Source organism: Uranotaenia lowii, chromosome 2 (assembly GCF_029784155.1).
Source record: "Uranotaenia lowii strain MFRU-FL chromosome 2, ASM2978415v1, whole genome shotgun sequence".
NCBI lineage: Eukaryota > Metazoa > Arthropoda > Insecta > Diptera > Culicidae > Uranotaenia > Uranotaenia lowii.
Genome location: NC_073692.1, coordinates 187,118,888 through 187,131,721, shown reverse-complemented (window position 1 = coordinate 187,131,721; position 12,834 = coordinate 187,118,888). Strand labels below are relative to the sequence as shown.

At 35.5% G+C, this 12,834-nt stretch overlaps 1 protein-coding gene across 3 annotated transcripts in view; it reads left to right on the top strand.

Moving 5' to 3' along the window:
• LOC129749064 (voltage-dependent calcium channel subunit alpha-2/delta-4) overlaps positions 1 to 12,036 on the top strand; it is a 307,916-nt gene extending 295,880 nt beyond the window's left edge. For all 3 annotated transcript variants that reach the window (XM_055743904.1, XM_055743903.1, XM_055743905.1), the window contains one exon: positions 11,102 to 12,036. In XM_055743904.1, the coding sequence (XP_055599879.1) occupies positions 11,102 to 11,286 (185 nt within the window). In that variant the 3' untranslated portion in view covers positions 11,287 to 12,036. The remainder of the gene's footprint in view (positions 1 to 11,101) is intronic.
• Positions 12,037 to 12,834: the final 798 nt, after the last annotated feature.

Genomic DNA, 12,834 nt, shown 5'->3' with positions numbered 1-12,834 from the left:
TTAGCGATCGGTAATTAAAACCGCTAAATGAGCGGAAAAATGTATCGCTTCAAGCTTAAAGCGCTAATCGCTAATCGCTAACTGTTGATAAACAATAACGTAAACAGGATGGCAATAGCATGGATTATGGTTGCATCTCAATTCGTTTGCTCAAATACTTTACAAACATAGTGCAGATTGTTTTTTGTGCCCAGTCTGTTGAAAAATCTTAAACCAGGTTTCACTTTTTTTTTTCAAACTTTCAAAATAGTAATGCCAAATTCTCATGATAGGAGCATTGCCAAACGTGTATCTAAAAAACTAAATGAAATAAATATGCAAATTCATTCTATGGTGCACGCAGAAAAATTTATTGAAATATTAGCCCTATTTGGAATGAAAATAATAAAAATTTTGGTTGGGAAAAAGCAGAAATATATTTTTGTTTATATCGATAAAAAAGACTACTTGGAATTGAACTTATCGTTTGTTCTAGAGTAATATAGGCCCTTTTTGAAAATAAACCATAGCTCTGCCATGAAAACAACAAAATTTTGGATAAAATAGAAAAAAATGAACTTCGAAAGAAAATTAATTCAAGTGAATCAAAAATACAATCTTTTTGTGGTTTTGAAAATGAAAGTTTGACCTGAATGATTCAATGTATTTCATTTAAATTGAATAGAAAATGTTAGGTTATGATATTTTCAGATTTTGATTATTACACAAACGATTTTTTTCGGATGTTTCTCTTTTAATTTATATTTAAAACGGGGTTTCATGGTTTCACTATCAGTGATTGACTCCTCCGCCTGGTTTGGGGGGAACACAATCGAAAACCGACGATGTTGCCAGTGGAAAGGCCAACTCTGGAACGACCTATTTATTCTGGGCTATTCGCTTATTGAGTCAGCTCTCGAGAATTACCGTCCATGCCGGGTCGACGGTAAGTCCTATGGAGTTGGAGCACTGATGAATTGGAGGTCGGAGTCTATCTGGAAAATAAACAACCCCCTGGCAACTTGACGTTTCCCATACTAATCGCGTGTGCCAGTTTTTTCTGGTTCTCTGGTTCTGTCAAAATCTCATTTTACCTCAACTAACATATCGAAAGGGTGGATAATGAAATGTTCGACTAATTCAAGTTTCATAAATAATTTTTTTGTTGCAAAAAAAAAAGTTTTTAAAAACAATGATTAAAAATCACCTTATTAGCGGAAAAGGAGTTGATGTTTTAAGAAAAATACGATAATATGGTCAAATAAAGTCAGCTTTTCGAATGGCTTTTATTTATGAAATACACAAGTAAATTTATTTCCCAAAATCCCTCTAATTGGTTTATTGCATAGTAAATTTTAAAAACAACATTTTATTCATTTCTAAACAATATTAACTTTGTTAGTTTTTTTCGAAGAGATTCTTTAGAATCATTATGTTGTTTAGCGAAGGACTCCATCCGAAATTTCAAATAAAAATCAACGGCTAATTTCAACAACAAGTTTCGATGGTTAACTAAAGCATCTTGATCCAAAATGTGTTCGGCTAATCCTCTAAAAACATCCGGTGTATCATTTGAAATCCGTGTCAGAGTTCGATTCATTATGATATCATAATAGTATGCTAAGTTTATACGTTGATGATTTTGTACTACAATTTTTACCTCCAACTCGGTTATTTTGCACACCTTTAACACATCTGCATTAACTTCTAACCTGCCAATAGAACTATTGAAAAGTTCATGTCTGCAATCTTCACATTTGATGCTACGAACTAATTTTTTTTGAATTAAACTTGCCGAATTTCGTAAGGCATGCTGGTGAAAATTATCGTCGATGGTGTTTTTAATTATTTCGTCGTCTTCTAGGGTAACTTTTTCCATTTCCTCCTCAACCATCAAGGGCTCAATTCTAACCTTGTTGATATTATTGAGGTAAAATTTTGCTTTATCGTCCACTTTCAAAAATCTCAACTCGTCGAAATATAGAATATTGGCATCTGCCGACAAAGCCACCTCATTATTGACAATAAGTCTTTTGTACGCTGCTCTGAATTGGGTAGCTGTTGGATTATTGTTGTTGCCACCTCTGGAACGTATTGCAGCAAAAAAAGATTCTAAATGATCTTGGCTACACCAATATCCGTAGATATCCGTAATTTCTTGAAGATCGACTACATGACGTTCAAACATAAATTGAAAGCTTTCGATGGCCACCAGGAATCCTATAAATCCGGTCTTATTTATGGTGTTAACCAGTTTTACCCATGTTTGCGTACCTAGGCAAATAGTATGAATAGATAATCATTTCGTAAAATAAAAATTTAAACAATATTTTTTTTTAAATTTTTCTTTACCTTTTTTTTCTTGGAGAATTTCAAGCTCCATGATGTACTGCCTGGCTTTGTTAAATAGTCTACGGAAACATGTAATAGTGTTCTCATTAATTGGCCTCTTATATCCTTTTGAATTTGGGTTTTTAGAATTAAACACGTCGAATAGCTCATTGAATAATGTGATGAACTCTGATGTTTCTTTGCTATCTTCAAATTCCTCCATTGTCAAATTGAGCTCTTCAAGGGCCTCAGAAACTCTTCTGCTCAGAGTTTGTGCTGCTAAATCTACTCGCATCTTTTCATTTTTAAAATTTATATGTTTGTTTGATAACTTTGAAGCCTTGAATCCGCTTAAATTTTGGAGATCATTAAGTTTGGACAAATATTCCCACTTAATTTTGCCCGTGCTCGATTTTATTTCTTCTTTTGAAGCTAATGTGTTGCGCACTAATTTCAGCATGTGGCAAATGTCCAAAATAATAAAAATTGGTTCTTTTGTGATGGGATGGTCAAAATGCGTCTTAAAGTTTTCGTCACATTTTAAAGACGCTCCTAATGCGTTGGCAGTGCTCACGTTTGTGTTCAACCCGTCGAACGTAAAAACGATGACAGTAACACCAATTTCATGAAGAGTCGCCAACACAGTTTTGATGAGACCTGCTTTCTGCTCTGTATTGAGAGAATCTACAAGAAAATATGATACCGGAATTTTGAATTTTTTCTTCAGTCCAGTTACCATAAAAACGAGAGCTTCTTTTGCCATTGGAATTTCTTCTGAGTTATCTGGGAGAAATCCTGCAAAATCAACAGAGCCTTCAATTTTTTTTGAATGATGATTCCATTCCATTTGTTTTCTGATGGCAACTTCATCCATCATGAGACAGGCCAGCAAACGTTCACCTTGCTCCTTGCACTCATCAGCCAACATTTTTAATGCAGCCATAGATTCTGTTGTAATTCCCGGTGCCCCTTCAATAGATTGATACCAACGTATGATGGTTCGAAAATGTGGCAGTTTTTTATTAAACGCTTCTCTAACAAAATTATATGCTCGTGGAGAATGACAATGGAGGGTTACTGCAAAAGATTTCAAATCTTCACTGTACTCATGCCCTCTTCCTTGTTTTGAGACAAGCTCTTCTAAAACAGGATTGTTTCCACAGAAGGTCTAAAAAATAAATTTAAAGTAAAGTTTTAAATGTTCACTTACTAGCTAAGATGCTTCACCTTAAAATTTTCAGTAGGAAGTTGAGAAAATTTGTTGTTATTTGTAGCGTCAAGGAGTGCCTTTTCTAAGTTGGCTATACGATTTTGAAGACGTTTGCATTTTTGTTTTAGCTGTTTAATAGTTTGTGCGTTTTTTTCTCCACGTTTGTTTACTCGATGCAACATACGAGCTGCTTCTCTAGGATTAACGTTCAGCTTGTTCTCAACAGTTTCTAGATTTTGCCTGTGGTTATAATACAAATCTTTTAAATAATGTTTTATTTTATTTTAAAATAACATTTATTACGTTTTTGAGCTTGATATATCTGATATTTCATCGTCAGAATATAAAACCTCCAAGTCACAGCTGCAATCAAAAATGGTTATTCGCTTTAAATGTGATAGTTTATATACGAAATTTAATAAAATAAAACTAACGTTTGATCTGAATCCAATTTGGGAAAAATCGTAGGTACTGCGTCTTTCTTCAATATACTTTTATATGTGTTCATCAAAAAGTCAGTTTGTAAAAAATGAGCGCTGCAAATTCTCACTTTTTCGGCTTGCGTGATATCTATAAACTGACCGGTAAATATTTGTATGGATTTAATCCATTTTTTTCGGATGGTATAAGCTCTGGGAAATCTGGATATATTTTATTAAAATTAAGGGTATTAAGAATTAATTATTGCTTAATCAAACAACGTTTTGAAAATATAACGTTTCTTACCGATGGCTGCTCACATCTCCACATCTTGTAGAAAGAGCAAGACTCTTTTTACACCCGTCTATGATGCAACGCATCTTATAATTTGATTGCAATTCACTTTGATTGAATCACTTTACACTGTTTTTAACGAAAATCTACAAACAAAACTATACAGGACTAAACTAAACTAAACGGAATCTTAATAAACTAAAGTAAACTAAATTGAACTAAACTAATCTTAACTGATTTAAACTAAATAACTACGGGCTAGAATGACTACACTAAACTAAACCAAATAAACCACAACTAAACTAAACTAAATCTAACTGAAAAACACTTTGTAGAATTCGAAAAAACAGGACTTCAATAAAACACGTTGTCTCTCACAGGCGGTTCGAATTTGAATGAGCATTATTTATGTTCGCCGTCGTTTCGGTTGCCAGAAATTGTCAGTTGCCAGTATTGGGGATGGAATCGGAAACGGAAATCAATTGGCATTTGTAATTTTTTTTTGTCAAATTCTATCCGTACGTCACTTGTGCAAATGCAAAGCCATCACCTCAACTTGTTTCCGCTTTCATTCTCAGTGTTTACTATCTGAATATATTTGTCAAACTAACGTATTTCATGACATTCAGCTGGATAACATTTTACCGTAATAAACTCAAGGAAATAGCGGAGCTATTTCAAACCGCGTTATGTTTAACGAAAGAAACTCATACCTAACTCTAGCTGGTGACGCCCGGTAACAAAAACACAACGGAATTGGATGAAGGATTGCATTTTGTAATCTTTGCTATAAATAGAAATTTTATTAAGTTGGAAACGAAAATGGAACACAAATGGTTTGAAAAATAAAATTACTGATTTCATTTACAACAATTAAAAATTTAGTTATAAAGTTATTTATTTTTCTTTTTTGCATCACTTTCCATTATGTGCCCTTCTAAAATGGTATTTCGGCAGTTGAATTGCATCCAAGGATGCCGAAACAAAATCAAGTGGTTTCAATGGAAAAATAACGTTGCCTCTGCTAGGGACGACCCTGGATGCGTGTAAACAAACGCGACTAGTGCGACATCTACCATTTTGAAGACGGCACAGCAAACTCGACTTAACTGTCAAGTTGCCAGGGGGTTGAAAATAAATGACATTTAACTAAATAAACTTGCTTTTGATTCTGATATAAAAATTAACAAACCTTCCATGCAACAAATATGCGGATAAAAAGATCCATTCAGGATCGGATCCAGAGAGGTGGATAGGAAACTCCATTAAAAGGGAACCAGCCGCACCGCTCTAAAAGTCGGACAGTATTCCGCCAAGCACCTAAAAGGAACACGTACTCCTTCGCGCCGGGTTCCGAACACTCTGAAACCGGAAGATTTTCGTAGCTGCGTGTTCCAAATACATCCATATTCCGATCCTTGAAATTTGAATCTCGGTTCCGGGTTTCTCGGTGACTGGCCCAGCAAAAACTGTTGTACGGCTTAATTGTTCCACAAAGCTCTTCGGACATCCTATACAATGTTGTTTTGTTCAGTCGAGTGTCTATAAACTTTTAATATTTTTTTTCTTTTTGCATTTTTCGACTTATCGTTTACATGAATAATTAAAAAACCGAATTTCGGTTTCAAATTAAATCAAATTTTATTTTTGAGTAATAAAAAATGTGTGTGTATAAATAACAAAATCTCGTTATTATTCACAATCGATTTTTCTTTGAAAGTTATCAAAAAATATGCATTGGAAATATAAAACAAAGTAACAAAACGTTTTGTTGAAACCATACCCCATTCTTTTTCTGCGTGTGATACTATCTTATTTTTATTTTACCAGATTTGAAATACTTGTAAAAATACTGCTTTGTGAAATGTAAATATCTCATCCACTTAAAAAAAGTTGTAAAAAGCGGATTTTCCCAGCATTTATTATTCGAGACTTGAAGTGTGAGATAGTAATCTGAGATCTAAAAAAACTTAGAAATTTGGAAAAGCTTTTGAAAATCCATCGATTAACCTAAAAAGCACATTTCAACAAATCACCGCATGTGGACGACCATGCTAAGGTCATGTAAAATATTGATCAAGTAGGCCGTTTACTGTACTTTTGAAAGCAAAAAACAGTATCTAAAAATTGACCTTCTAGCTTTGAATTATATAAATGATGTTTAAAATAGTTTAATACTGTTTAACAATATTTATTGAATTGTTTGTCTGAGAATGTTGAGAAAAGAAGTACTTAAAGAGAAAAAAAGTTAATCTGTATGAGGCACTTCTGCCCAGAGACCATTCGAAGTGACTGTTTTCACTTGGAGCGCATTTTGGTGTAAGAATGATGCCCGATGTCTCCTTTACTTGTCAAATAACAAAAAGTCTACTTCTATCAGTAATAATTTGTGAATTTGAAACAAGTAAATGGAAGTTAGCGTTCTTCATTCAGCGGAACCAAAAATAGCGGAACTTTTTAAATCGCTAGCTCAATCAAAATTTAGCGGCAAAATTAAACCGCTAACAAAAAGTTATCGGACTAACTAGCGATTAGCGAATTAGCGTTTTTGTGCCGAACACTGCTAATCATCACACTACACTATACTTATTTCACTTCACAATATTGTCGCAAAAATTTGTTCGATGATCCTTTTGGTGGTTGTCTGTCCGTCGTAGCTGGCCAATTCCAAGTTCTATTTGAAAAGGAAAAGATGCATGTAAACAACAGTCACAATATAAAATTTTTATTACTTACGGAAAATCAGCTTCTCCATCATCCGTAATTTTTCTAACTACCAGCACCAACTATTGAATGGAAGCCATATTGAGTATGTTCTGTACTCTCTCACATAGATTTTACGTGAATACGTTATTCAGAGCTACGTGAACATCACATAGAATGCACCAAATCCCTTTGTACTTGGCGGATCACTGGATTTTCACGTAAATTGGATGTGTCTTTGCATTGTCAGCAAACGGCTATATGAATTTCACGTACGGATCAAGTGAATTTTTAATAGCTCCTAAGTGGTTCATGTAAGTCATTCGAAAATTCACGTAATGAGCGCCTACGTGAAAATCCAGGTGAATTTAAAGTTTCCTTTTCGGCTGAGTGTATAGTCCTTGACCTGGCGTATGAATATTATACTGGTTGAGTGTCGATGTCTATCGGAATGAAGGGAATAGTTCTCCCATGTGATCATAATCATTTTTCTTGGTCTATTTCTATTCCCATCATTTCATCTTACGGTAGTTGGAATCAAGTTTGGACATTTTTAAGCACGGCAAGATTTGCATTGCCTTTTCAACATCGATTTTATCTTATCTAGTCCCTGAAATTTCATCTAACACAGTTGGATTCATTTCTCTACAAAAAAAAGTTTCGCTGACTGAATGTTTGAGTCAAGACCCATCTCTGGGTCGCAGTTTAAAAATGTTTTGTTATCGTTTCTTTTTATTAGGTTTTCAAAAAAAAAATGAAAAATCGATATCAAGTTCGTTTTTGTTAAAGAAAACTCAATTACTTGGCTTCTGCCATGCATCCTTTCAATGAACTGATGTGAAATCGGTACAAACAACTATCGCTACAATGCATGGTCGATGCTTTCATATATTATTTCATAGGTATATCGTTCAATCTCTGTTGAACGAAATCATCCTGAACACTTCGACGACTTATTACTGAAGAATAGTATCGATACTCTTGTAAATGAACGAGGCGTTAATAGAAAAATCACTAATAATTGGTACTCTAGTAACCTCCGCCTGTTGAAAAGAAGAAGAGATAAACTGTACAGCCAGTTTCTTCGCCAGAAATATAAGAAAAATTGGCTGAGGTGCAAAATTGTGCGAAATGAATACTCTCAGAAAATTAAAGAAGCCAATAATCTATCAGTTCAAAAATAACTAGATAAGAACTGAAATGACGGAAAACTTTATTGGAAAACGATTAAACATTTGGTCAACCCAGGAGGTGTAAAACTTGAATCAGTACGTTTAATGATGTTGAAACTACTAACGAATTCGAAAGTGTCATGTAAATTCATGATAGTATGATGGTTCAAATTTCAGCTTAGGTCAAATAGATAACAATGGTCAAATCTGGAGCTTCTTCGAAAGCATTACAGATCAAGAATTTTTCGAAACAGTATACAACATGAAATCTACAGCGGGCATCGACAAATGAGCCAACCTTATTCAGGCCTATTAACATGTTAGAGTTACAAGAAAAAGTGCTAGAATTAGCAGTAAAACGGTAATTGCTACAGTTCATTGAGTCAGAAAATATTTTGGTTGAAGAACAATCTGATTTCAGGAAACAACATTCCACGGAAACAGCGGTGAATTCGATACTTCGAAAATGGAAAGAAAATCGCCGTTTTCCTTGACTTCAAGAGAGCGTTTGAAACGATTGAAACTGTTAGATTTGTTAGCAAGAAATTTGTTCAAGTAACATGGTCTTAAACTGGATCAAAAGTTACTTGGAAATTTGAATGCAACGGATAAAGTTTAGCTCGTCTTACTCTCAGTTTAAAGAAAATAAGTTTGGTGTCCCTCAACGAAGTGTCCTGGGGCCAATTCTTTCTATCTTAAAGGGCAAATACGAAACTATTATGAAACCAAAAATGTCATGCCAATTTTCTTATTGTGCTAAGAATCAAACCAAAACTTTAGGGTAGTTTTATACATACATATATTTACTTCAAACATCAAAACAAAAGTTAATCGATGGAGCCTTGAGTGTAAAATTGAACTCATTTTCGCTTGATGTCCTCCATCCAAGTGTTTACAGTGTCATCCGGAAAAAGTTTCCAGTTTTTTAACATGTCCGTCTCGTCTTCGACTGTCGTCGTGCTCTTCCGAAGTTCTCGCTTTATTATTGCCCAGTACTGCTCCACCGGGCGCAGCTTCGGACAGTTTTGCGGGTTCATGTCCTTTGGAACAAAATGGATTGGCCTCATACCACTCCAGGACACTATTAGAATAGTGGCATGAGGCCAAATCTGGCCAAAATAGCAGAGCTTCGTCGTGATGCTGCAAGAATGGCAAAAGGAGCTTCTCGAGGCACTCAGATTTGTAGATCTCGCCATTCACTGGGCCCATTGTCACAGAAGTCTCACTCCTTAGTCCGCAAGAGCAGATGGCCTGTCAAACGAGAAATTTGGTGGCGAACTTCGACATTTTCTCCTTCTTAAATTTGTCGTCCACATCGAACTTGCTCTTGCCGGTAAAATATACCCAACCCTGGAATTTGCTTATAATCGGCTTTTTTATACGTTTCGTTGTCCATCACACAGCAGCCATATTTTGTCAGCATTTTCTCAGAGAGCTTCCGTGTCCGAGTTTTAGCCGTCGATTGTTGCCGCTCATCGCGGTCTGGGTAGTTCATTAGGTGGTGTGAAAAAAACCTAGCAATTGCTTTTGCTAAACCAAATCGAGCAGTCGAGTAGTAACTTAAAGCAATTGCTGCGGTTGCTATGAATAAAGTTTGTTTTGACAGCTGTTTTCTCTGACGGAATCTTTTACTTTTAGAACAAGCTAGTTTGGTATGAATAAAGCCCAAATCTGAAGCGATTGCTCGACAAATCTACACGCAATTGCTTTATTTTCTAAGCTTGCTCGGTAAAAAAATCTTTTATAACGTAATAAATTTATCCAATTGGCAATATTGCACTTCAAAACAATTCAATTTCATATTCTTGGCGTTGTATGGAATGATTCGTCTTACATGAAATTGAACAAATCGAATAACAAACATTCCAGATTACCGGGAATAGTGGAAGAATTCCTAACTGGCCTAAATTTGGAATAACATTTGAATAATTTTTATCGATTTTTTTTAAATTGTAACAAAACAAACATTTTTTTATTGATTTTAAAGTAGCTTATTTTTATTGGTAAAACATTTTGCTTTTCAGGTGAACTAACTGTTTCTTGCTCGCTAGACCAATTGGAATTGTCCTTTCATATATCTTATTCGAATATGTATTCATTTTTCTCTAAACATCAACATACGAGCACGCATTAACCAGAAAATTCCGGTCGTTCTTTCACCCACCACCCGCACCGTCGACTTTATGGCTGTTTTAGCCGTCATTTCAATTTTCTGATCGTCTTCTTTCATTGTAATTTAGAAAACTTCTGATTCTGCTGGTTGGATAGCTATATTTTTCGAAGCAAAAGCTACATATGTTCTAAGACTTTAGTACACATCCGCTAAGCAAATGTTTTTTCATACCAAACTAAGCAAATGCTTTGGGCTTTTGCTTTGCTTGATTTCGAGCTAAGTAACAGCTACCGAAGCAATTGATAAACCTTATTCTTACCACTAATTGTGTGTACCTCTCCTCTTTGCATTCTGGACGTAGCTCTGTGACATGCCGATCTTTTTAGTCAAATCACGGCTTGAGACATTGGTATTTGCTTCTATCATCCGTATCACCTTTTCCTCCCACCTTTTGTTCTCCGGTCCCAGTTTTCTTCAGGTCAGGAAATTTCAGGTGTTTGGAAAGACTTGGTTCTCTCGACTCACGTTGGTTCACCTCCATTTTGGTTGAATCGGAAAACAAGCTTTGAGTTTGACAGCATGTAAACAATACACAACAATGAGAAAGTGTGCAAATTTCGTTGATTTTTACCCAATGGTGTCGCAATAATTTCGTGTTCGCCCTTTAACTGAGTCATAAGAAGCAGGATGCTCGATAGCTAAAAACATCGAAGGGTAGAAGAGCTGTTTTCTTAGAACCAGAAGAGCTTCAGGAGCAAATATTCAATTAACATAAGAACTCGGTATGAATTATTTACAGATTTTCTGATTCAAGCGATCTTGTCAAATTGAAATTTTCACATTCCATCCACTAATGAGATTGATGTTCACCAATTCCAGGAGCCTGCGGAGTGCGGCGGATGGCCAAGGAAAAGATGCTCCGGAAGCGGCCGAGTCGCTGCATCAGCTACCACCCGGAGGAGATCGAAATCAAGCAGTGCGGCAAAGCGAACGGTCTGGTGCAGGCCTCGATCTACGCCACGATAGCGTCCCTGGCGCTTATCTGGGTGCTGACCAGTGCGTGATAAAGTGATCTAGATCTCCGCCTCTCATCAGTCTCTGTGTAATTACAACAACTACTAGTCACTGTACTTCTTTCCTCAGTGTGGACGCGACGAAATTCCTGCGGTGCTGCGGCAGTGTTGCGAGTTTGACGGTTTGACATGAGAAAGAAGTACAATTACGACGAGCGTCTTATGGAAGGGGTATTTTTTACATAGACGCAACATTTTAGACACCGTAAGTCGTAGCAAAATAATCGTAATTTTAGGTTCTGGAAAAATATTCGGTTCTCAAAGTTCCTTCCGAGGGATGCCAGTTATGTTTGAGGAAGAATTCGTGGAGTACTACCATATAATAACAAACCAAAAAAAAGATGTTATAGATGTATACATTTGAAGTAAAACAGGACTTAGGAAATCCGACTAAAACGACAATGAAACTTTGAAACTAACAAACCGAATCGATGCCACCAGTGTTTGCTTTTTCGACCCGTTCGGATGTTTCCGAACATCGGAGGAAAAAAAATAATCAAATGATCTTTAAACTTTTGGTTTAGAACCAATTTGGCCAAGTCGATTTATTGCGGTGCGTAACACCAGCAAATATTAATAAAATTAGTAAAAATTAAACTACAGACAATACGATGTTGAGGAAGCGGTCTCATAGCGACTAAAACGGAATCAAATTTGGCTTGTAAGAAACCAAACTAAAAAAAATTGAAGACACTACTAAATAAAAACCCAACAACACAATTCACAAGAAAAAAAATCAACTGTCTGTGGTACATTTTTTCGATTTATTGTTCACATTTTACGGTCGAACACCTGAGCTCTTAACTTTAACTGTAAAATTGTATAATTGAGTGGAAACACTCAAGGAAGTAACTTAAAAAACCAAAACGAGAACACTCGAATCACCCTTCTATGACGCGTGTAACTAAACTAATGCAAGGAAATGCGAATCGCTGACCTCGTTGGAGAAAAAGGTTATCGGGAAAAAACTTAAACTGTGCAGCCAGTTCCGAAGAAAAACGGATCAGCTACATCGTTGACGCTGTAACTAAAACATGCATAAGTTGTTTAGTCAAAAATGTTGAAACAACAAAATTTAGCAGATCAAGCACATGAAAATTGATTACTTTTTTAACATAGTGCTAATTATGTTGGTAGCTGAAATTTTCGAGACACTGTAAAAATTCATCGGATGAAAACTAGCACATTTAAAGGTTAATTTGATTTTCCCATTGAGCATCAATCGCACGTACCTTAAATTCCACACCCACAAACATACTGAAACAATAGGCACGGGCAAAAGTGAAGGTTTGAAACTGAGATCAATTCTATTTTTAACTGTTGTTCAAAATTCTGTTTAAAAAAAAAACATGTGTAGGTAATCGAAATTAAAACGAGTTAAATTCTAGGCTAAACTGTTTTCTCTTTGTCTTTGATACTGTGGTACCTCGGTTTGATTTTCGTGATTGTGACCTAACCTGAATCTGGAAAAAGAGCGAGCTTAGTTTTCTGGTTGGAAGAATTTGTTTGTGATTTTGAACGTACATAAATTTTAGAAAC